The sequence below is a fragment of the Emys orbicularis genome, chromosome 6, assembly GCF_028017835.1.
Source record: "Emys orbicularis isolate rEmyOrb1 chromosome 6, rEmyOrb1.hap1, whole genome shotgun sequence".
Lineage (NCBI taxonomy): Eukaryota > Metazoa > Chordata > Testudines > Emydidae > Emys > Emys orbicularis.
Window position 1 is genome coordinate 35,028,284 of NC_088688.1, and position 26,200 is coordinate 35,054,483.

The 26,200-nt window shown below is 42.7% G+C and overlaps 1 protein-coding gene across 1 annotated transcript in view; it reads left to right on the forward strand.

The window, feature by feature from the left end:
- IL31RA (interleukin 31 receptor A) overlaps window positions 1–14,826 on the forward strand; it is a 61,362-nt gene extending 46,536 nt beyond the window's left edge. Inside the window, exons 14-17 of the mRNA XM_065406671.1 lie at window positions 2,986–3,126; window positions 5,597–5,690; window positions 12,882–12,960; window positions 14,350–14,826. Of these exons, the coding sequence (XP_065262743.1) occupies window positions 2,986–3,126; window positions 5,597–5,690; window positions 12,882–12,960; window positions 14,350–14,826 (791 nt within the window). The remainder of the gene's footprint in view (window positions 1–2,985; window positions 3,127–5,596; window positions 5,691–12,881; window positions 12,961–14,349) is intronic.
- Window positions 14,827–26,200: the final 11,374 nt, after the last annotated feature.

Genomic DNA, 26,200 nt, shown 5'->3' on the forward strand with positions numbered 1-26,200 from the left:
TCTGAATCAGGATGACAAAAGCCCAGGGTCCCAGGAGACAGTGGCAGCCATGATGGTGAAGCTTGCTCCAATAGCCAATTTTTCTCGCCAAAGTCTCGTTTTCCACAGAGGGAATGGTGGGTGGAAGAGCCCATCCCCTCATTCTTTTGTCTACCAATTAAGCCTTGTTTCTGACACACCAATTTGGGTTCACTGATGTCTGGTTCCACACTTTTTTTTCTTTTTTACTAAGCATGATCTTAAAACAGTCCTTGATTTTATATCAGGCCTTTTTGTTTGGACTATAGTCAGTCTTTCTGTCTCCCTTTTGTAACTTTTCCCATCAGCATTTGTTGTTATAAGTTACTGTAACCTCTCATGAACTTAGTCATTTTTTACAGTTGAACTCACAATTAGGGTAAATTTTTCTCTAACAGATTTTTCTATAAACAAAACATTTTTCTATAAACAAATCTGACTGTTGCCAAGATATTTTAAAAAAATCCAGCCAACCAAACCTCCACTCATTAACATGACATATTAAAACTAAGTAGTTATAAGCAGATTGCTCAAGTCTTACAGCTTGGTAGTAGCAGATGAGTAGCAATGCTATACTCCGAATTCTACACATCTGCTAGCATCAGTCAGACACAGAAGTCAACAAAAGGGTCAGTGACCCCTGCAGCAATGTAACATAGAAAAAGATGTTAGCTAAATGGGGAACAAACTTATTTTCAAGCTTCTTAGATGGTATTATAAATACAAGAGTGAATGAATAAATAAATAAATAACTGAAAAATCGACAGTAACAATTTAATGAAAAACTATATATATTGGCATTTCAATATAGAATCTTGCTTATTTTTAAAAATCCCCTTTCTAGAGTTTGGTGTATCAATGTCAGTTTTTGGTACAATCCCCCCACTTTCCTTGAGGATGTGGCAATTATTTATATTGTGGTCGCTATCAGTAGTGGTCAGCTGTTGCTATTTCTTGAACCAACTCCTGTGTATTGCTTAGGACTGAGTCAAGAATAGCCTGTCATCTTGTGTGCTTCATAAGTAGCCAATCCAAGAAGCAATCATTTAAGCTGTCAAAAAATTGCTTTTCTGAACTAGTCACCCAATTGTAATTCTTTTATTAGACTTGCGCGCCTTTTGCCTCTTGCTAAACATTACACACTCAGTACATTTTCCTGTTTTGAAGCCTAGTAGTACAACCATTTTAGTATATTCATATTTTTCTCACTTGGGATTTGTATCCCTACAGAGTCTTCTTTATGATCCTATCCACTCAAATTTTCATATCATGAACTTCAATGGAATCTTTTAGGTATAGTGCTATTCTCTGACTTCTGTGACCTAGCCTGTCCTTCCTACCTATCTTGTAGATAGGTATTGCTGAATCTCACTGCTTTTTGTTCACTGCTTTATTTCAGAAATGCTTGTTATGTCAAGGCCCATTTTCTTTGCTAGGCGTTCTTTCCTCTTTTTGCTTTAAGCTTCTCTCTTGGTCTGTAGCCACTTAAGGCATTCTACCTTTTTTTTTTTTTTTTTTTAAAGATCTCAAACTAGTGCGTCCTATTGGAACTTCATTTGCTTCTGGATGCCCAAATCACAGCAGGGGCCAAGAGTACACTTGCCAATATGTAAATGGAAGAAGGAAGTTGCAACTATTACTGTATGATGTAGACCTCTCCACACTTATTCTTGCTATCTTATTTCCTGTCTGGTTTTATGCAGTATGCTCTCTGCCATGCTATCCCTGAAGACCACTCAGCTTTCAAGACAATTCTGTTACTCTCACATGAGCGGCGCCAGCTTCCAATTTTCCCTGAGGGTACTCAACCCCCACTCAGCCCTAGGTCTTGCCCCCACTCCACTCCTTCCCCCAAGGCCCCGCCCCACCTCTTCCCCATCTCTTTTTGCCCCCTCCCCCGAGTGCGTCCCATCCCCACTCCTTCCCCTCTGTCCCAGTGCCTCCTACCTGCTGCGGAACAGCTGATCCACAGCAGGTGGGAGGCAGTGGGGGGGAGGAGGAACTTGGCTGCTGGTGGGTCCTAAGCACCCACTAATTTTTTTGGAACACCCACGGAATCGGAACCTATGTCTCACATCCTTCATTACTCAGACCTGGGGTTCTCATCTTGTGTGTGGTCCAGTAGCAGACTGCAGAATCTCTCACAGAAACAATTAAATTGCAGGATTGTGAAAATTATACAACACATAGTTTACCAAATATTTAAAAATCTTAGCTTCTTAACCAATTCACTGGTCCCTAACAACAATTTAATTCTGCATTTCTAATTAATGTTTAGACAGTGGATAGTCTAACAAAGGAAATTATACAAACATGAACGATCATTATTTTTATTGTTCTTCTCTGAAATTCAGCCTGACCTTCCTTGTGTTAATGGGTCTAAATATTTTCAGCCCTACCATTTTTCTGTAATTCTGTGAGATCTCATAAACTAAACTTTTTTGGCTGTGTCAGTACTTGGATGGAAGACATCCAAGAAACACATAGGTGTGGCATATAATGGTGTTGTCAAGTATGTAGGGTGGTAATCTTCCTTCTGAGTCTGGATTGGACTGTGCTGTGCTGAACAAATGTGGGATGGTAATGCTGTCTTTTAGTTCGGACATAAAACCAACGTTCTACAGCTTGCAATAATAGAGATGCCATAATACTTTTATTAAGAGTAAAGTATTGGCTCTGGTTATTATATTTTACCTATCTAAACTCAATAGTGAATTTTCAATTGGATATAGAATTATTCACTTTCTGTCCTGAACTGTGATGTTGCATTGTTATGCTCTGTTTAACAATTTCAGTGTTCCACACTGATGATCCCCTTGATTACATTGTATTTCAGCTTGTCTCTAAAGCATTTGGGGATCTTTCAGTGTGACCAGTGCTATATAAATGTAAAATTGTAGTAGTTAACACTTACTTTTCTTTAATATGTATATCTTTTTTTTTTATATAATATCTTTGTCTGAAAAGATGAAACTGTGAACTCTGATGTTCTGCAATACAGTCTGAAGTCTCTGCAAGCAAACACCCAGTATACTGCTCATGTCATGGCAGCCACCAAAGCTGGGGGAACCCATGGAAACAGAATAACCTTCAGCACTTTGAAATTCAGTAAGTAATTTTCAATGTTAACTGTGATTGCTTTTACAGTATTTTTGTGTAAGAGATATCGTTTTTTGATTTAGGCATTTCTTAGGCCAATCCTAGTCTACTCTGCCTCTGACTTTTTGAACAAAACAAAGAAAAATAATCAAAAATTAGTTTAAATTTAATTCAGCTCATTGGAAGACATTGTAAGCCAAATCTACAACAGATTAAAAAATTTTAAAATTAAGGTCCCAATACTGCAAGTGACGATGCACAGGCAGACTGTTGTGCTTGCATGAATCGCCACTGAAGATTGTGGCTCTGCGCACATGCAGTAGTCTGCCTCTGTGCTGTTACTTACAGGACTGGGGCCTACTATGTCACCAGAAGGGGAAAATGTCTATTTTAGGCCTGGTCTACACTGTGTGTGTGTGTGGGAAATCGATCTAAGTTACACAACTTCAGCTACGTGAATAACGTAGCTGAAGGCGACGTACTTGGGTCTATTCACCGCGGTGTCTTAACTGCAGTGAGTCGACTGCTGCTGCTCCCCCATCAACTCTGTGTGCACCTCTCGTGGCAGTGGAGTACAGGAGTCGACGGGAGAGCGCTTGGGGGTCGATTTATCACATCTAGTCTAGATGCGATAAATCGACCCCTGCTGGATCGATCGCTGGCCGCCGATCTGGTGGGTAGTATAGATGTACCCTAAGGAACTGGGCTCAAAATATTTATGCATTGTGATTTCTTGTTGTCTCTTTTTTTTCTCCCTATATGGAAAAACTCCCTGCTAACAAACCACATGTTCCTCTGAATTGAACTTGGCCAGTAGGATACTCAATACACACTTGTGGTTAATATAAAATAATCTTTTTCTTATTTTCTTACTGTCTATATTTGTATCTTTCTCCTAGGGATATCATAGAATAGCTATGAATTGAAGTTAAAATTGTTATATCAAGATGTTAAATGGAAGAAACAATGAATGCCAACATTTCCTCATTTCTGCTTCATTTCTGCTGGCAGAACACTCTGAGACCTGTCCCCTGTATCTGACTTTTTGTTCATTTTATAGTGTGCGGGGGGGTGGGGGGTGGGGAAGGGAGGGGTCGGCACTGGATCAGCTCCTAGAATAAAGCAGCAGCTAAAATTGGAAGCAGCTGTTTTGAGATCCTAGGAAAGCCCCATTACACAGTACTGTCTGTAGCTCTGCAGTTGTGACTAGAGCTAGGCAAAAAATTTTTGACAAATAGATTATTCACCAAAATATGTTGTTTTGGTTGACTTCTCAAATTTGATTCAATTACTTGCAGCTGGGAAGAAGTTTTACAGGGCCAGCTTCAGTAAACTGTTGGGGTGAGTGTGTCTGTCCTTTCGTAACCTTTAGCTCAGTGGTTAGCATGCTTGCTTGGGGTGTAGGAGACTCAGGTTTGAATCCCGACTCTGGAGCAGAGACTTGAACTCAGATCTCCCACATCCCAGGTGAGCAGTCTAACTGCAAAGCTAAAGGCTATTTGGGGGCAGGGGTACTCTCTGCCTGATTCAGAGGAGGGGTTTAAATCCACATCTCCTGCCTCCCAGATGATCACCAGGATATAGAGTCAGTCTCACTCTCTCTTTCTTTGGTCTTGTGAATATTAAAGTATTTATACAATGTGGAGCAGCTTCAACAGGAGATACTGAGAGAAACCAACTTCAGATTAGCATGTAGCCTGGTGGTTAGGATGCTCATGTAGGAGTGGGGAATGCTGAGTTTGAGTTACTGCTCCAGCAAGGAGAATCAAACCTGGATCTCCAACATCCTAGGCAAGTGCCCTAACCACTGGACTAAACATTATGAGTGATGGATATGCCGAGAGACAGTTTGCTGAAGCTACCCAGACTTTTCCGGTTTGATGACAGATTTTGAACATTTGTAGGAAATGAACCAAATATTTTTTCTGCTTTTGTTTGTTTGTTGGCCAAACCGAAAAATCAGTTGTTTGCCCAACTCTAGTCGTGACTGGTTTGATCTGCAAAATACACATCACTTAGGGCTTGTTTACACTTACTTGGGGATCAGTGCACGGCGATCGATGCATCAGCAGTCAATTTAGCGGGTCTAATGAAGACCCGCTAAATCGACTGCAAATCGCTCTCCTGTACTCCACCTGAATGAGAAGCGCAAGGGGAGTCGACAGGAGAGCGTCTCCCATTGACATAGTGTAGTGTGGACCCCGTCGTAAGTAGATGTAAGTACGTCGACTTCAGCTACGTTATTCACGTAGCTGAAGTTGCATAACTTAGATCGATCTCCCCCCGTAGTGTAGACAAGGACTTAGTATGTGTTGTACAGTGGCATACGGTACCTTAGTCAGTTGGTCAAGGATGTGACAATCAGAGCTTTTATAACTTGGGCTAATAAGATGGCTTTAATTATGTAGTCTAAAAGTGAAAATTTGCTCGGTAGTGTAATATACTAAGAAATGTTTCAATGCTTGTTCTTTCTCTAAAGGCAAAGAAGACTTTATTTTTATAACAATACCGTTTGGATTCTGTATGCTCTTATTATTAATCCTTGGGATAACCTGTACTCTAAAAAAACACACGTGAGTAAATTTTTGTGTGCTTGTTAAAGGTGAAAATAATGCATTTTAACACACAAAAGGCTAGTATTTTTATTTAAAAACAATGCTGGCTTATTAAAGACTCAAATCTGTATGCAGATAAGAAAATGTCCTGATTTGCTGAAATTAAACAAATACACATATGTTTACAATTATTGTGACTGTAGCCAATAGATGTATTTCTTCACTATAGTTGCAAAAACAAAAACTATTTATATAAAATGTGATAGGCCAGAATAAAAGAGCTAAAACAAATTGAATGGCTTTCTGCCTGTTAACACTCTCTATTTCTCAATCACACACACCCTATGTTTAAAGACCATGTAGGTTGCAAAGTCAGACAATCCAAAAGTTAGGAAATGTCAGAACTAGGATTGCCTTAATTTGGCCTACTTGTGCATATGCGTTCAGATTAGGACTGTCAAACAATTAAAAAAAATTAATCCCGATTAATCTCAGTTTTAATCACACTGTTTAAATAAATAGTATTCTATTATTGTTTAATATTTTTGGATGTTTCCTACATTTTCAAATATATTGATTTCAACTACAACACAATACAAAGTGCACAGTGCTTACTTTATTTTTGATTACAAATATTTGCCCTGTTAAAAAATAAACAAAAGAAATAGTATTTTCCTGTTCACCTCATAAAAGTACTGTAGTGTAATCTATTTATCATGAAAGTGCAACTTACAAATGTAGAATTTTTTATGTACATAACTTCTCTCAAAAATAAAACAATGTGAAACTTTACAGCCTACAAGACCACTCAGTCCTACTACTACTTCAGCAAATCGCTAAGACAAACAAGTTTGTTTACATTTATGGGAGGCAGCTTCTTATTTACAATGTTAGCTGAAAGTGAGAACAGGCATTCACATAGCATTGTTGTAGCTGGCGTTGGAAGATATATACATGCCAGATATGCTAAACATTCGTATGCCCATTGATGCTTCAACCACCATTCCAGGGGACATGCGTCCATGCTGATGACGGGTTCTGCTCGATAACAATCCAAAGCAGTGTGGACTGACACACGCTCATTTTCATCATCTGAGTCAGATGCCCCCAACAGAAGGTTGATTTTCTTTTTTGATGGTTAGGGTTCTGTAGTTCCTGCATTGGAGTGTTGCTTTTTTAAGATTTCTGACAGCATATTCCTCACCTCATTCCTCTCAGATTTTGGAAGGCACTTCAGATTCTTAAACCTAGGGTCAAGTGCTGTAGCTATTTTTAGAAATCTCACATTGGTATCTTTTTTGCGTTTTGTCAGATCTGCAGTGAAAGTGTTCTTAAATCGAACAACATGTGCTGGGTCATCATCCTTAACATGTCAACATGGGGAGGAAGCGGCGCGCACGCTGCACCCAGCCCCTGGCCAGTCGCGTCTGGGCTGCTGCCCAGCTGGTGCAATCCCGCGGCGGCCCCGGGGCGGAGGCATCGGCAGCCCAGCCCCGTTCGTTCCCCTGCGGGACCCGAGCGGGACGGGGGGGCTGGGGCCTGCTGCCCCCACTCCGGGGCCGCCGCGGGATAGCACCAGCTGGGCAGCAGCCCAGACGCAACTGGCCAGGGGCTGGGTGCAGCGTACGCGCTGCTGGGTCCCCGCAGCAGGCCCGGGTTCGGGCCCGGGCGCCAGAGCCGCAGCCGCCGAGCTTGGCCATCGGCCGCTTCCTCCCCCGCGGCAGTGGGAGCTGCAGCAGCAGCTGCTCCCGAGTCCCGCTGCCCGGGGGGGAGAACAGCCGCCGCCTGGCCCCGCGGGCCACCCCCCTACTCTCTCTACCGCCCGACTGAGTCCTGCCTGCACTGGGGCCAGGCCGGACTCTCACTCACTCACGGCACCGCGCTCCCCCTGCGTCTCCGGGGCCTCCCTCCAGCGCTTGTGGAGGAATGGGGGGGGGGATGTTTTTTTTTTTTGCCCTGCCCCCTCCCGCCATGCCGCCCCCGCACCCCCCCCCGCGTCCCGATATTTGACTTGGGTGATCTGCTCACCCTAACGTCATCCTGCCCTCAATTCTCATCCCGAACTTCCCCGATCTGCTGAATAGGGTGACCAGATGTCCCGATTTTATAGGGAGAGCCCCGATATTTGGTTTTTTTTTTTTATATAGGCATCTATTACGCCCCATCCCCTGTCCTGATTTTTCACACTTTCCATCTTAAACCCCCCCCCCCAAAAACGAGGAGTCCTTGTGGCACTTAGAGACTAACAAATTTATTTGGGCATAAGCTTTCATGGGCTAGAACCCACTTCATCAGATGTATGAAGTAAAAAATAGAGGAGCAGGTATAAATACATGAAAGGATGGGGGTACTTTACCAAGTGTTAGGTCAGTCTAACGAGAGAAATCAATTAACAGCAGGATACCAAGGGAGGAAAAATAACTTTTGAAGTGGTAAGACAGTGGCCCATTACAGACAGTTGATAAGAAGGTGTGAGTAACAGTAGGGAGAAATTAATATTGGGGAAATGAAGTTCACACCTTCTTGTCAACTGTCTGTAATGGGCCACTGTCTTACCATTTCAAAAGTTATTTTTCCTCCCTTGGTATCCTGCTGTTAATTGATTTATTTTGTTAGACTGACCTAACACTTGGTAAAGCAACCCCCATCCTTTCATGTATTTATACCTGCTCCTGTATTTTTTACTTCATACATCTGATGAAGTGGGTTCTAGCCCACAAAAGCTTATGCCCAAATAAATTTATTAGTCTCTAAGGTACCACATGACTCCTTTTTTTTCCCTGATACAGACTAACACCGCTACCACTGAAACCTGTCACTTTCTATCTAGTCACTCTACTGCTGACCCAGTACAACGGCAAGATTAGGCATCCCAGTCCACATGCGCTCCACCTCAGGGCATGGTATTTGGATGGGCATCTGCTTTACAATGGTTGTGTTCTTCGGCTGTACAAGATATTTTCTCCAGCAGCAGGAAGAATTCCACTGGACAATGTTACCAAGCCAGGTGGAGACGGTTCTTGTCTTGGGCACAACAGCGGGAATTCCCTTCATCCTGGATTACATTCTGTCTTTAAAGTCATCTGGTCTCGCCCTCAGCTCTTTGAGAGTCCACTTGGTGGCAATTAGTGTGTTCCACCCTCCAATGGAAGGTTGCTCTGTCTTTACATGCCCACTAACTGCTAGGTTTTGGAGAGGCCTCTTCAGAACCTTCCCACCCATCCAAGTGATAACGCCTCAATCAGACATGAATCTGGTTCTCTCTGTTTTAACAAAGCCCCCCTTTGAACCATTAGCATTGTGATCCCTGACCCTCCTTTTCATGAAAGTCACCTTTCTTGTTGCTATCACTTCTGCTGGAAGGGCCACTGAACTTGGCGCTATGATGGCAGACGTGCCATTAACAATCAGGAGGTCCTCTAGACTGTTTATTGCAGTAGCGGAGCGACTTAGGGTACAGTCCATCACCATCCAGAGAATCTCCAAATGGATTTCTGATTGTATTAAACTCTGCTACCTACTGTTGGGCCTCCCTCCCCCCCACAGGGGTGTGGGCTCACTCCATGAGAACTCAGGCTTCGACCAGGGCCTCCCTTCAGACATACGTAGGGCAGCCACATGGAGTTTGGTACACATCTTTGCAGCACACTACACCTTGGTGCAGGATTCAATGGCAGATGCATCCTTCAGCACGGCAGTTCTCTGTATGATCTTTCCATCCTCATCCTCGCACCCTCCTCCCACTTAAGTACTGCTTGTTAATCACCCTCAGTGGAATACATTAGGGACCATCACTTGAATAAGAGGAGGAGGTTACTTACCTGTAACTGAGGTTCTTTGAGATGTGTGGTTCCTATCTGTATTCCGCTTCCCCCGTCCTTCCCTTGTGCTTCAGATGTGTCAGATTTGCAGTAGAGAAAGAACTGACGATGCGGTCAGTCCGCCCCACCCTTTATCACCTCAGACATTTGACTCCAGGTGTATGGTGCGCATGTGTAACCTGTTGTGAATACGGATAGGGACCACACATCTTGAAGAACCTCCAGTGACAGGTAAGTAACCTCGTCTTCTCTCTTTAGAGCAGCGTTTGAATAGTATGCAGTAAGCTATGGGGCCTCACTTGACAATGAGGATAAAACAAAATATGAGGACCTCCTTATTAAGTGAGCATTGTCCATCCTATGGACCAAATGAGGCTGGGGAACTGTGGGGGGAAAAGTAGTAAGTGATCATATGATTAAAATTGTAACATAATTCATACACACAAGGGTATTAGATTAAGGTTACACAGGCAACCTTAATTCTGGCATTTTCTAACCATCATAATATTCTTTTAACATAGTTTGTACAATTTCCTAGGTTTTTAAAAAAGCAAATGGAAAAAGCAGAGATTCCATCATGTGGCATCATACTGATACCCATATGGTTCATAAGCAAGGTAGGAACATTTCCATCTCTGCCACTTCAGCTAATGGAATAACTGATAGCAGTAGTCATCCTGCTGTGTGGACCAACACTAGAGGGAATATGATGCCACACCCTTTGCAGTGGGTTTCCCAGATATTTGCTGACAGCAGGGGAATGCTGAGTCTCGGGAATCTTGGGTTCCATTCCAGTCTCTGAACGGGAGTGTGCTGTAAAGGGCACAGACTCTTTTGCCTAGTCGTACCACATGTGACACTTTCTGCCCCGTCCCCTCCAACCTGTTGTTGTTGTTCCAGTTCAGTCTTTTCCCACCCCTGGTTCCTCATCCCAGTCCCAGATTCTTTGCCTAGTCAGTCACAATTTCCCCCTCCTGGCTCCTTATCCAATTTGTCTCTCCCTGTCCCTGCTTTGTCCCTCCACTGGCTCCCAGTCCTCCCTTCCTAGCTCCTTGTCCCAGTCTTTCTGCCCAGCCAGTCCCAGTTCTTGGCCTGGACCACACCTCTCATCAGATATGTTCCTCGTCTTTGTTCTCCCCCCCAGCTTTCTCCCAGTCCCAATTTCTCTTTTCCCCTGCCAGCCTCAATCCCAGTTCTTCCTGCCTCACACGCCTTGTCCCAATTTACTCCTCCTCTCACCTTCTGTCTGGTTCTTGGTCCTCTGCGTTTGCGTTAGGCACTGTCCTCTTCCACGCTGCTGATGAGGATGTCATTGAGAGCACAGAAGAGAGTCTCTCTACTGTCATATTTGGTGCCTGCCCCAACCCTGGCCTGGACCAGAATTACAAGGAAAGAGTGGCTTTGCACCTGAAGTCCTGGGCTGGAACATGCTCAGTTGCTCTGTGGTGCATGCGCAGTCTGGTCACATGTAGATGCTGTGAGGTGTGGCGCATCCTCTCTGATGACAAAATCTTTGGAGACTTTAGCTACTAAACCATTAGAAGTCTCTACTGAGCACGTGCAAACTGATTTTTTTTAATGGTTACAATTTAGCCAAATTTGGGCAGATTTTCATATGAAGAGCACAAAAGAGCATAAAGGCCACCCCTGGCAAAAATTTCAAGTCCCTGCTCCAAAGCACAGGATTCCTACAACTTCACAAAGAAATGGTCCTAAGACTTAGCACTGCAAAACAACATATTTTCCCCTAAACTTATTGTCAGAAAAGGCTGAGCTGTTTAGGTTGAAACTTAAAAATCTGCCTAAGGCAGACACCTGATGTAGAAAATTTCAGCCCCCAAATATTAAAATTTGTTAAAGTTATATGTGATTGAAAACATGGTCTTAAAATAGGAGGCTTTGAGTAATGTTAGTAGGTAGCAATTCCAGCTCCACTTATAGTATCCACTGTAACATAGCTTATATAGCCTCAATGCTGTTGTATTCTCTTGTCTTTTATATTTGTCACTCTCTCTTAATATGTTTATGAAGAACTAGGCCCTGAGCCTGCAAAAACCTAAATACTTGCATAACTTTATTCATATGTATAGTCCATAGGCTTCAAAGGTACTACTCATGTGAGTAAAGTTATGCACACATGTAAATAATTGTGGGTTCAAGGATATAATTGGTACTGGCAGCAATTCTGTTTATTTTTAAAGTATTCACAAAGCTAATTTTGGTTACTAATTTTTATTAAAGTTGTTAATGCACTTTTTTATATATAAATACAGGAATTGGCTCTGCCCTATTTTGGCTGGGAGATCCTACTGTTCAGGTTGTGTTCCCATGTAAATTCTAATTTTAAACTTTTTTCTGACTGCCACAGTCTGCTGAGTATTGATTTGGAGACAGTGTCTTGAATGCAGTCAATCTTTTCTGTGAAATAGGCTGATAATTATGTTGCAGCTAAAACAAAACAAAGGGCATATTTTTGCTGCAGAGTTAACTCAAATGTCATCCACACACACAAACCCTTCACTCGAGTTGGCTTGCCTCTCGGGGGTATTGGTAAGGCTATGATTTTGGCACCGGTATTTTTAATAAAAGGCATGAAGAGGACATGGGCAATAAACAATAAATCACAGAAATGTACACACAGTAATGTAGTTTTCACTACATCAGGACAATTGCCTGGTGCCCCACACCACAGGGGACCCCGTGAAGCTAAGTTAAGGGTGCTGGGGCTCAGGCGTCAGCTGAAGCCAAAGCCTGAGCCCCGCCACCCGAGGCTGAAGCCAAAGCCCAAGCCTTGCACAGAATCCGTGACAGAATCATAGCCTTAGGTATCGGCTTCAGCTCAAGTCAGCACAACTCATCAGCTGCTAATAAAACCACAGTGTGGAGTTCCTGTATTGTTCTGCACTGCGGCTGCTGTCACTTGAGCTAGGTTAACTCAAGAGGAGTTAAGTTAACTTTACAACGAGGACATACTCTAAAAAATAACCCAGACACTCTTCATTCCAAGCCTAATTTAGGCATGTCGTAATAAAAATTTGGCTTATGTAGCTTGAATAGTTACAATTGCAGCTTTATTTTCTGTATTTAATGGTAAACATTGGTTTAAACCAAAAACTCCGGTCCCAGGTAACACATTGCTATTGCTTTTAAACAATTTTTCTCTAACCCCTGAGAATTGACTTGAGGGAAAGCAGTTCCCCATATTATAATAATTAGATAATGAATACAGGGAAAGGACTTCCCTTGATAAATGTTTGCCATTCTATTCCTGGTTAAACATTTTCTGTATTTAATCCATTCATGTACTGGTACAGTGTTCCTATGGCATTCATCATGTCAGTCATCTAATTCCTACATCAAAAGGCCAAATCTCCTTTCTGAATTGCAGGTTGAAAAAGGTTTGCTGGCCTGATATACCAAATCCTGCAGAGAGCATTGCTGTGGAGTGGCCTACTGACATGCTTAAGGTAACATCACATTGCTGTTAAGAAAAACAAATATGTGATGTGAGTAAATTTTCTGATAAAAAATTGAATCATGATGGACTAGATTCATTAAATCAGTGATGATTATAATGATGCTCTTTCAGGGATGAATTTGACCAAATGTAACCTTCTTTTATAGATACCTCCATAAGCACCTATATTTACTACTTTTTATACAGATGATATGTTGTACTCCTGTTGTTCATTTCCCCCAACTTGTCTTGAATGAGATGAGTTTCTGCCTGTGGTGGGGCCTATGTTCCAGATGCTCATCTATCTGCCCAGTTAAGTGGGCAGTCATCTCTAAAGTAATTCACCCATTCTCATTAGATTACAACATATTTTAAGAGATTACATCCTAAAATATGAGTCAGAGTAGCATGTTTAAAATTATAGCATTTATTACTCTTTTTTACAAGACAAAATTCATATAGAATAGGTGTAAACAAAACCATATTACAAAAACTGACAGATGTTTATACTTTTGGGAAGTTTTGTTGCAGAGAAAGATAAACTTAACAAAAACTGACAAACGCCCTTGAAAAATGTCCTAGCCTGACCCATCACAGGAGATGACAGGTATGCAGGAGTCTGTATTCCTGTCTCTGAGAGGGTCTGAGTGTGCTTCTCTGTCACCCTTAGTTCTCAGTTTTCAATTTCCTAGGCCCCCTGTCAGCTTTCCTGTGGAGGACTAAGATAAAGGTTCTTCTCTGAGTGTATTTTTCTTCTGGTGCACATGTGCTTGAGATCGGAATCTTTTGGCCATCAGTGTCCATTGAGCTGTGACTGTGCCTTGCTTATCCTCAGCCCCCACCTTCCCCACCCAATGGCATAGAGAGCAGAGTGAGTCCAACTGACCTGTTCCTTCTTAGTGCCTATCATATTATCGTATCATATCTTCAGTTTTGTCACTGAATCCATTTTCATTTATTGAAATCTAATAGAGTTGGACAGATGTCACTAAAAGTGTAATTTAAAGACAATGGGGTTGTGGGTATAACTCAGGGAAAATTTTGCCTGTAGAATTTACTGGTCATCATATGCAAAATGAAAATACTCTAACGTGATTCCTGGCACAGTTAGAGTTTGAAGGGCTTGTCAGTTAGAAAACAGTCATTTTACTAGTAAACTGAGAAAATTTGATATGGATTCATTGAGACAATAAATATGGAGCTTTACATTGCCATTTTCATAGTCACTTTTCAGAAAACTGTATTTCAGGAGAAATGCATATCAAGGTTTCATTAAGTGGTTCTTAAACATACAGACTTGAACAGAGCTGAAGTGGTGGGGGTGTTTTTAAAAGATCTTTGCAATGTATCTTCCTTTGTACTGATGTAAGTTTCAAGTGTTTCCTTTTTGTACTGACAGAATAATTTGCCTCTGAAGGAAGTACAATCTGAGGATGGGACAGTAGATCCTGAAGGCATCTGTGTTTTGGAATCATGCTTTCCTGCTGAAGACCACACTGCATTATTAGTAAAGAGTCATGAGAACTATGATTCTAAACATACAAATGTTTGTAAAAAGGACATGGGTAATGGACATAAAAATATTTTGTATGGTGAAGAATATGAAGTTGTAAAACCACTATCACCATCAATTCCATATATAGTTACAGAACAAGACTTCAGGAGTCAAATGCTGCTTTCAGCTTTGATACCTACCAGGAGAATCCAACATCAGCATCTAGAAATATCAAAAGAGGGCTTATGTGAGTTCCTGCATTCTTCAATTGAGAATTCCAAAGAGAATGAAAAGGAGGAAGTTCTAGAACACACAGATTTCAAAGAAGAAACTAAAATCAATCCATATCTGAAGAATTCTTTAATACAAGGGAATTTCTAATTTCTGAGAATTTGCCAGAATACAATAAGGAAGCCAAAAACCAATTGCTTGTATTAGCTCCTTTCCAGCGAAACACTATAGGGCAACCATATGTGACACTGGACATGTTTGGACTGACCACAGCTAATCAGTGCATACCTGCAAAGTCATTTTGAGGTATTGTACTGCCCGCTGGTCTGCTGCTTTCTCGTTGAGGGAGTGTTGCCTTCCATACATACATGCATTCAAGTTCTCTTAGCATCACTTACTTGACTGAAAACTACCAGTTTGTTTGAACTACTTTGAAGGAATTAATGCATTTCATCATCTGTTAATTTTGACTTCATATTATTGTTCTCTTTAACAGACAGACATAGAGAAATATGCAGTAGTAAGGCACTTAATTCTTCTTATCCCTCCCCTTCCAGTTTATTAAAACAAATTTATCTTTACCATGACAGCATCCATCAGTGCAAGCAGGATGCTGATTTCCTTCTTGACAGTCTCTTTCCGAAGCTGGCTGTTGCAAAGGCCGTGCATGCTTACTCAAACCTAGCCAGGATCTTCAAATCCCTTCCTTTCTTCTTTCTTAAAGTTACAAGAAATAGAACTTCTCTTTTCCCTTTCTTCCTTCCCTTATCTTCTGTTTTCAATTCTATTTGTAGTGTTCCTGCTATTTGTCAAGTAATTGGAGGCTTTGCTGTTCCTCTAGCCACTTCAGTCAGCTGGTTTGGATATTATGCTTCCTGTCTGTGTCTACAAGATTTTGTCTGTGGCCATAGATTTGGTTGGATTCTCTGTCATGCTCCTGTTTCATTTTCTCTTGGTTTTATCTTCTGTATTTTACTGTTTTTCATTTCTCCTGTTTATTTGTCACTCATTGTCACTCTGTGTGCCCCATCCTATCATCTTACTCCTTTGTCACTGTACTTCTCTCCTGGCCCTCCAGCTGCTTCTCCAGTTGATGTATTGACTTCCTTGACTGAAATGGCTTAACTGAACACAGCCTCTTATGTAGAAAAGAGCATCGAATCTATATTTAAGGCAGTGCTTCTCCTCTAACTAAAGGAAAATGCTGAATTGAACTGAGTAGTCAAAGGAGACCCTTGAAGATTATCGCATTAAACCTAGAATTTCTGGAAATTACACTTGGAAATCCTAGAATCTTTTTTGAGCATGCCATCTTTAGAAGTGTCTAGGCAAGTAGGACTTAGTCCTGAACTCAATTTTGCAGTATATAACTTCATTGAGTTCAGTAGTTACTCTTGAAATGAGATCAGAATCAGTCCCATAGAGAATTCTGATGATAATTAGATGATTTGCAAAAACATTTAAAAATGACAAATCAACATAAGCAAACCTATTGAGCGTGGAAGAGGGAAACTCTTGTGGTTACAGCAGAGACATATTAATAATCAAAAGAAAAAAAATGTTCATAAGGGGACTGGTTCTTTATAGACCAGAAAAATTGAATCAAAAAGTCTGTTAGAATAAAGGCCAAGCTGCCTTCTATATTTGTATAGATCCAAGCACACTGACAGAGCTCAGTAAAAAATATTAAAACTTAAAATGACAAGTGTTCAAGTCCCCATTCACCATTTGGGCAGCTGGGCCTAATGAGATACGTGACTTGTCCTTTGATTATTTTCAAAATAATATTAACCATTTTTATTTTCTTTGAATTTTATCCCAATAGCACAACAAAGATGACTGAGCGTATGTCTACACTGCGGCTAAGTGTGTTCCTCCCGGCCCAGGCGGACAGACAGACATGTGCTAGATCTCCTTGAGCTATCACGCTAAAAATAGCTGCGTGGATGTCGCGGCATGGGCTAGTCACCTGAGTAAAGACCCAGGGGGTTGGGTGGGCTTGTCCTTGGGTGGCTATCCTGTGCTGCATTGTCCACACTGCTAGTTTTAGCATGCTAGCTCAAGCAGAGCTAGTGTGTGTCTGTCTACCTGGGCTGGGAGGCACGCTCCCAGCTGCAGTGTAGATAAATTCTAAATGGTGCCAGGGCTATTAAGCCATTAATTTTGAAATGAGTTAATTGAATGTAGCCCACATTATCAGTACCCAGAAGTTGTTACAATGTGAAAAGGGTTGGGAGACCAATGTGAAATGAATTGTTGGTCTGCTGGCTTCCAGAATTTGCATTAATTGGCATCCTAAGACTAGGACTCCCAGGCTCTACAGTAATCATCATAATCCTCATCCTTGCTGGCATTCTTGGTCTGGGGTACTGAATGTGCATGGAGAGTCCACTTAATCCTCTTACTCTTAGGGATGATCCCTCCAAATCAGAGCTGAGGCTGCTTATTGAGACTGTGGGAAGGTGTGCGTTGCCTGTTGAGTATTCTTAATGAATACTAACATTTACTATTTAAAAAAAACTTTGAAAACATATTCCTGCAAACACCAAATTGCCTAGAAGGTTGCTCAAACTTATTCAGTGTGAATGCAGAGCTTGTCCCCTGGACCATCCTCCCTCCTATTGACTATCAAATAGTATCATTGTGGCATCTGTATCAATTGTTTACATGGAGAAGTGATATTAGGGACATATTAATGCAATTTAGCTGCTGGAAATAAGGAGACATAAACATGTGACCAGCTTTCTGCAAACCACCAGTAAGTGCTTCACAGATCAACATTGCTTCATGGATCAATTAGAGAAACTGGTCTAAAACATAGGACAGTCTACACTATAATCTTTATTAAATACTGGACTGCATGTACTGCATGAACAAGACCAATAATCTGCAACCCTTTCCAAACAGTCAAATACTTGTGTATAAAAAATCCAAGTGACTGCAGTCACACAACTATCATATCTAATGCACTATTTAAATCAGATTTTTTTCATTTAGTTTTGAATGCATCTGCTCTGTATCGGTTCTTTAAAAAATAAATCAGTAAAAATGTTATGGCAATAGTGGGGTTTTTGTGTTTGGTTTGTTATTTTTACTGTTAGAGCATGTGAATACAAATCCTTAAATTTTCTAAGCAATGAGAAGTGAGGAAGGATGGGTTTTAGTGAGAAAGGCACAGGACTGGGAATTAGGAGATCAGGGTTCTTCTTTTCCTGGCTCTGTCCCCCTTTCTGTGTAATCTTGGATGAGTCTCTCTATACCTCAGTTTCCTCCTCTGTAAAATGCCTATTTGTCAAATGTGTAGTGAGACTAAATTTTAAAGCACATTTTGATCCTTGGATAAAAAGTGCTAAGTCAAATATAAAGTAGCATTAATTTCAAATGAGAAATGTAGTTGTACTGATGTTTTTTGAGGATCCAGGTTTTAGTGGTGGGACATATGAGTTTGAATTAAGTGTCTCCAGTTCCTTCAGTTATTCTGGGAGACCTAACTTAGTCCCTACTGGTTAATGTACCATTCACAGGCCATCTGGATAGAAGGAAGGAATTTTTTAATTGCGGACTCAGTAGTTGCAGAATGATAGTCAAGTATGCATTTGGCTGTCTGAAAGGAAGATGGTGCTACTTGTGTAATAGTTTGGAAGCACCAGAAAAAAACATGCCAACCATTATATCACTGTGTTGTATTCTGCACAATATTCATGAGAATAAGGGGGAAAGCCTTACTGCTGGGTGGGAGGTGGAGATCCAGATATTTGCTCAGTGGTAAAAACAGCAGATGTCCCATAGTAAATGGAAACACACGGGGAAATATTGTTACGGATGCCTATTGTTCTTATTTTGAGTCTCATCCCTGAAAATGTGTGACTGTACAATCAGCCATTAGCTCGTGGAGGGGGGATTTGGGTTCACTGTGTGCAGTGCTTATGGGTGATGCAAGTGTGGTCTTGTTCAAGTACTTTTTAAAAACCCTGTACATTATTTTAACTTTGTTTAAAGTAGTTTCTGACTTTCATGCAGTAATGAGTCATGGTGTATGAATTTTAATTTTTTTTATTATGAAACAACAGTAATGTAACAGACCAAAAATAAAGTTGTTATAGAACCAATACTAAAACAATTTGTAGTCGAACATACATTTAAGAAAACAATAGTACAGCTAAAATTGAAGATGCAATGCAGGGCAGAACAACAGTTAAAGGGTGGAGAGCCTGAAAGTCACAGGGAGTACGTGCCTTGGTTCTGCCTCTTGTTGTTCACAGGACTTCTGGGATTGAGTGCACAGTGCAAAGTTATCAGGGGTGCTGGGGTCCCTCCCAGGTGCAACTGTCCTCTGTGCCCAGAGGTTGACTCTACAAGGAGAATGGCCTCTGGGACCACTGCTGCAGGGGTAAATTGGGGAGGAATTGCGGGGTGGTTCCAATATTGTATTGTTGAGGGGCTGAAGAACATGGCTGGGTCCTAGTACACAGGGCTGCAGTGCCTGCTGTCCTAGCATCAGCCTGTGATGAAGCAGTGAATTTTGGCTTGATATAGCCTCCATGAGCTGACTCTGTATCTCCCTGTCCATTTCCAAGCTCTCTTTGGCTAGGATAATGTTTTCCCTGGTGACTGCAATGCTGTCCTCGGCCACTGTCACAGCCTTGTTTGTGAGCTCCATTTCTTTCTCCCTGTGGGTCCTCGGTACTGCCTCCACTTCTCACCCAGCTTTGATTTTGGGGGGAAGACACTGCTATGAAGTCTGAAAATGTCTCATCCTGATTCTTTCTTTTTTGCCTCCCTCAGGTTGGCCAGGCACTCCACATATGATAGAGGCCCTGTTCTTGGTGGCCTGGCCATTGCACGTGCCGTGGCTTTTGGAGTATAAAAAAAAAATCTGATTATTGTTCGTTTTCCAGACAGGCCATGATAGCATTTTTGTAATATGTGTTTGTGACTTTACCTCCCTGAGATTCTTCCCATTCTTGGAGAACCTCAGAGGTGGCAAGTGGTGTGTGTGTGTGTGTGAGAGAAAGATACTGGTTTGAAAAAAAAACACCCTGTTTACTATTTTTAGCTTACTGGCTGAGATGAGACCTAGCACAAGTACATCTACACAAGCTGGGAATCACACTCTTAGCTCACAGTGTAGATGTAGCCAGAGCATAGCACCTGTCCTGATAAGAGCAGTGGCTCTCAACCTTTCCAAACTACTGTACCCCTTTCAGGAGTCTGATTTGTCTTGCATAAACCACGTTTCATCTCACTCAATCTACTTGCTTACAAATTCAGAAATAAAAATACAAAAGTGTCACAGCACACTATTAGTGACAAATTACTTACTTTCTAATTTTTACCATATAATTATAAAATCAATTGGAATATAAATATTGTACTTACATTTCAGTGTATAGTATATAGTGCCCTATAAACAAGTCATTATCTATACGAAATTTTGGTTTGTACTGACTTTGCTATTGCTTTTTATGTAGCCTGCTGTAAAACTAAGCCAATAGGTGAGTTGATGTACCCCCTAGAAGACCTCTGTGTACCCCCAGGGGTATGCATACCCCGGTTGAGAACCATTGGATTAGAGCACCCTCATTTCTTTGTGTAAAGACCAGGGAGCTGATGGGCAGCTTGGTTTAAATCCCACTGAAAGTAATGGGAGATGGCCATTATTAACTAAAGGAAATGTTTTGAGTTTGACTTCAGCAACTATGAATTCTTGTGAAACTTAAAGCAAACCCCCAAACTGTAATAGAATGCTAAACTGTATTATACTATTTGGACACTAGGTGGCACTGTGTGTAAAATATCTTATTTAAATGAATCTTGACCATACTTGGGAGAGCATTAAAGATAGGGTGACCATATTTCCCTATGCTGAATACGGGACACCTGGTAAAATTACTCATATTCAAGCAAGTTCAATGGCAATCAATCGTATAAACGTTCAAATTAACATGAAGTTGACTGAGCCCCTGTTAAAAAGAAATATTGCATAGTTGGATTCTTTTTATTTACCTTCTTCTCTTTAAGGCTTTAGGGTTCATACGGGGAGGGGTGACTCACATAACCTACCTCCCCCCCACACGCACACACATGGGGAGAGGTCTCACACACGTACACATACACACACTCTCTCTCTCACTCACTCTTTTGTACACTTCTTTCACACAGGGGGTGTAACCGATTGACCTGACCTTCCCTGTCCAGAGCTATCCGCCCTCCATGCCTGGTTGGGCCCCCGGGACGGACCCACCTCTCCTGGTACCTGGCACCTAAGTTCCTTCTAAGCTGCATGGCTGCGCAGCTGTCTATTAAGCCCTTGGCGTGCCGCTTGAACTGGAACTGGCAGTCTCCCATCACATCTTTCTTGAAGAAAGGTAACTCGTCCTCCCTTCTCCCTCGTCACCTGCAGCTCATTTCCTGGTACACAGCGGTGTTCGTCAAGGATGAAGATGCATTTTCCTGGCAGTGTCTGGCCCATATACTTTATGTCTGCTTCAAGGCACCCCACCACTGGGATTGCCAGTCCATTAACAGCTGTTAGACGTACAAACCGTGTGCTGTGCATGGTCAGGTCCTTGTCCTTCAAATATTTTTGAAAATGCGACTCAGTAATGGTGGTGACTTCTGAGCCAGTATCTAACAAACATCTGGTCTTCACCCCTGCTATACATACTTCAGCAGTTAGACAGTCTCCAAATGCTCGCTTACAGAAGTCACTAGATATGCTGGCACTGCCCACGTTCCTCTCAACACTGTATGCAGAGGGATTTTCCACGAAGGACAGGCCTAGGAATCCTTCTGCCACTGCTTGGCCTTCTACTGTAGATGGGCCACTTGCTCCTGGTGCCCCATTGGTTTCGAGTGCCTGGGACTCTGTTCTCCTTCTCAGTGGACATTCTCGGCTAGTATGTCCTGGCCTTTCACAAGTGTAACAAATGTATCTTCCCAGCTCGTCCTTCAGTGGGGCTCTTCGGGATCCCGGTGCCCTTGGATACTTTGGCATACTAATGGGATTTTTTTCTTTCATCAACTCTTTCAGCATCTCCCCCTGTTGGACTGCCAGTTTTTGGACAGCTTCACTTAAGCTTTCCAATGTTAGCTCTGTTTGGGGCAGGGCCTTTTCCCCAGCAGCTGCATTCACTAGGCCCCCACTTTGTGTATGGGGGTTAGGCGTGGCCATCTCTGCCACAGGAACTTCCTCTTCTTCTGACCACATAATGGCAGCCTGCATGAGTTCATGGAACTTCTTACTGGGCTCTTCTTTAAACCTCCGTTTCATTTCACGTCGGAGGGAGTAGTCACGGAGCCCCAGCACCAGCTGCTCTTTCAGAACCGTATCTGGGTCTGGAACTCGCTGAGGGTCTCGCCGCTCCACTTTGCTCATTCTCTCCTGGAGGTCATATGCGTATGCCTGGACAGTTTCACCAGGCTCCTGCTTTCTCTCAAAAAACTCCTTTAGTCGGGTTCCAATAGGTACCTTGTCTCCATACACTTCTAGGAGGAGTTCAAATACCTTTTCCACATCTTTCTTGTCTGCCACTGCCATGAACTTTACTGTGGCCTTGGCCTGGCCCTTGAGGTGCTCCTCTATGAAGTCCACATGATCTTCTTCAGGTACTCTTAGCACACGCAGAGCTGCCTTCACAGACTTGACTCACTCCTCTACTGTAATGTCTCCTGGTCTAGTCGGGAAGCCACCAAACTCTGTGACCTTCCGCTCCCGTGGGACATAAATAGTAGGGGGTTTCTTAGCTTCTGCTGTCTGTTGGTCTATTACTGCCTTGGCCAGCGATAAGGCGTCTCTCTGTTCAGTTCTAGCTTGTTGTAATGCCTCCGCTTGGTCTGATAATCTGCGCTGAAGTTCAGCAAACTGGGTTCGTAGTTCTTCAATTCCAGCCATGGTAGGGTGCTCAACCAGGCCCAGACAGTGCTACTAGAACTCAACCAGTAAACCAATGGGGTGGACCCTGTGGATAGGATCCTGTTTGTGACGCCAATTATGTAAGCGAGGGAATGGTCCTGCTATTGTGGGGAACTTTCCTGGCTTCTGCACTACCCCGGTGAAGTGGGCTAGCGAAAGGATCTGAGTCCTCGCTCCCACTTCCTTTACCCAGAGGCCTTCCTGCCCTTGAGGACTCCCCTTCCACCCTCCTGTCTGGCAGAGTCCTTGTAAATCCTGACAAGGCTGGGCCCAGGATTCCTGGGGGTCTCAACCCCCCACCCTGCTGTGGTCACCCAGGACAGGAGCTAGGGTGTCCCCACTCCGGGGTACTCTCTTTGCACTGGGCACCTCCCTGACCCACTGATCATTTCATACAATTTAAAGCAAATACAAGTTGTTTAATTAACAATTAATTAAAAAAAAAGAATAAGGAAAAATGGGAAAAGTTAAAGGAAAACACATCACCCTGCTCTGTGGCAGGGAACATCACAAACAGTGTCTCTGGAACGTCAGGGCAGTTCACAGTCTGTTCCTTGTAGGTCCCAGGCCTCCTTCTCAGGCCCTGGCTGTGCTGCAGAGACGCTGCGGGTCGGACACTTGCTCTGGCGGTGGCCACACGCTCTCAGGCTCTAGGTGGCAGGACCCTTCTTCCCAGCGTTGCCCCCGCCCTGTCAGGGTTACGATCCCCCTCCAAGTCTGGCCTGCAGAGCCTCTTGGCTGAGGTGTCTCCCTGCGCTGGGCCCACTGCCAGGGTCCCCCTCACTCTCCCCAGCTGCTCACCGCACCCGGCTCCGGACTGCTCCAGCTCCAGCTCCAGCTCCACTCTGCCTCAGCACGGCTGCTGCTGCTGCTCTGCCTCCAGCCCCTGGGCTGCTTCTCTGGCCTCTCTGGCTCTGGTTACTACAGCTCTGCTCCCAGGACAGGTCTGCTCTGCAGGCTGCTTCTGTGACTCTGCTCCCAGCTCTGACCTGCTTCCTGGCTGCTTGTCTGGCCCCTCTGGCTCTGGTTGCTGCAGCTCTCCTCCCAGGGCAGGTCTGCTCTCTCTGAGCTGTGCTCTGGCTTTGGGGCTGCAGCTCAGCTTCCAGCAACTTAGCTCTGGCCCCTGTTCTCTCCTTAGCTCAGCCCCACTCTGTCTGACTCAGGCCATTCTAGTTCACATGGAGGACGGGACCCCCCCTGGCCTCCTGACTCCCTGATTAGTCTGCCCACCCTGTCAATCAGGCTGATCTGGAGCATTGGCCTCTCCCCATTGTTCCTGGGGACTGTCAGTCTCAGGCTCCTGATTTCCCATTGACGCTTCCCCTTTTAGTGCTGGGAGCTAGCCAATCAAAACACCCCCACTGAATGTTAGTAAGGGGGCAACAGTCCCCTTACACATAGAATGGAACATAGATTGAGGAGATATATATGCACACACATACAGAGAGCATGAACAGGTGGGAGTTGTCTTACCAAGTAAGTTGTCTTACTTAATTGGCCTCTCAGAGTTGGTAAGACAACTCCCACCTGTTCATGCTCTCTCTCTGTGTGTGTATATATTTCTCCTCAATCTATGTTCCATTCTATGCATCCGAAGAAGTGGGATGTAGCCCATGAAAGCTTATGCTCAAATAAATTTGTTAGTCTCTAAGGTGCCACAAGTACTCCTGTTCTTTTTGTAAATCTTGTAAATGTTAGGAGTGTAGAAGTTAACAAGGGAGATGTAACGGAATGTTAAACTGTATTACTGATCAGCCACTCGGTGATGCGGTCTGTAAAACACCTCATTTAAGCTAAGCTCAGCTGCAACCTGGCAGAGCACTGAAGGTTCTTATGGTGAACACATCTGGTGTGGATAAGCAAGCTCTGTAGCCATTCCATACCTGGTGCAGGAGCATGACAACACCTACCACCAAATATCATAAGACTTTTAATATAATTGCATGAGTTAACAAGCCTGCATTTGCCAGAGAGACTGATCACCACTAATTGCTCAACTGTAGGTTTCTTTCAGTGATAACTGAGAAGCTGCACTGCAGCTGCAGGCTCTGTATGGTGAGTTCATCCCTCAGAGGATGGTCCATTTGTCTGTTTTCCCAGAAAGCTTTTTCCAACTCTTCTGATCTAGTGTAAAGTTTTATTTTTATGTAGTTAATGGATTTTGTTTGGCAAAATCAAGCTCTTCTATCCCATTCTTTGTGTCTGTGTCTAATATTCTGAATTATCTTTGTAATCTAGTGCCAGCAGGTTCTACCAGTGTTGCTCTCACAATATAGAGTCTTTCCTTAAAGCCCCAGCTCCTGGAGTCAAGTGATTATATGAGAAGTTTTTTCATTTAAAAATAGTATGCTTCTAGTCCCCATGGCTGTAATGAAAAACTTGAAAATATGATCCTACAGGTTCAGAAACCAGAAGTCAAAGAAAAAGAATCTAACACTATTTTAAAAAAATCGTATGACTTCTAAGCCAATCTCATGATTTTTGAAGCCTGACTCAAGGTATTTGTCAAAATACATGGAAGGAAAGAACACCAGCGATCATGTTATCTATGGCCCAAATCCTGTGATGCAATGCATTCAATGTGGTGTGTTCATGAAAGTAGTGTTAATTGCGTCTGCTGGAGTTGATTAAGTATTTTAATCATTTGGTCTGGTGTACTAAAAGAAACCTCACAGGAACAGATAAGAATGTAAGAGCTACCATACTGGGTCAGACCATAGTCCATCTTGCCCAGTATCCTGTCCCCGACAGTGACCAGTACCAGAGCTTCAGGGAGCAATTATGAAGTGATGGAGCTTCTGGCAGTCAGAAGTTTAGGGTCGCCCCAAGCATGGGATTGTGTCCCTGACCATCTTGGCTAATAGCCATTGATGAACCTGTCCTCCATGAACTTCTCCAGTTCTTTTTTCAACACAGCTATACTTTTGGCCATCACAACATCCCATGGCAAGGAGTTCCACAGGTTAGATGTGCATGTGTGGAAAAAGTACTTCCTCTTATTTGTGTTAAACCTGCTACCTATTAATTTCATTGGGTGACTTCTAGTTTTTATATTGTGTGAAAGGATAAATAACACTTCCTTATTCACTTTTTCCATACCATTCATGATTTTATAGACCTCTATCATATCCCTCCTTAGCGTCTCCTCCTGTGGAAGTTGTTCCATACTGTGGATCACATTTGTTGCCCTTCTCTGAACCTCTTCCAATTCCATTATATCCTTTTTGAGATGGGGTGATCAGACCTGAACATAGTACTCAAGTTGTGGTTGCATCATGGATTTATATAGTGGCCTTATGAAATTTTCTGTGTTATTTTCTACACCTTTCTTAATAGTTCCTAACATACTGTTAATCTTTCTGATCGCTGTTATGCACTGAGCGGAAGTTTTCAATGAACCATGTATGGTGACGCCAAGAGCTCCTTATCTGGTTGTAATAGCTAATTTAGAACCCATCATTATATATGCATAGTTGGGATTATTTTTTCTACTGTGCATTACTTTTCATTTATCAATGTTGAATCTTATCTGTCATTTTGTTGCTCAGTCAGCCAGTTTTGTGAGATCCCTCTCTAACTCCTCGCTGTTGGCTTTGGACATAACTATCT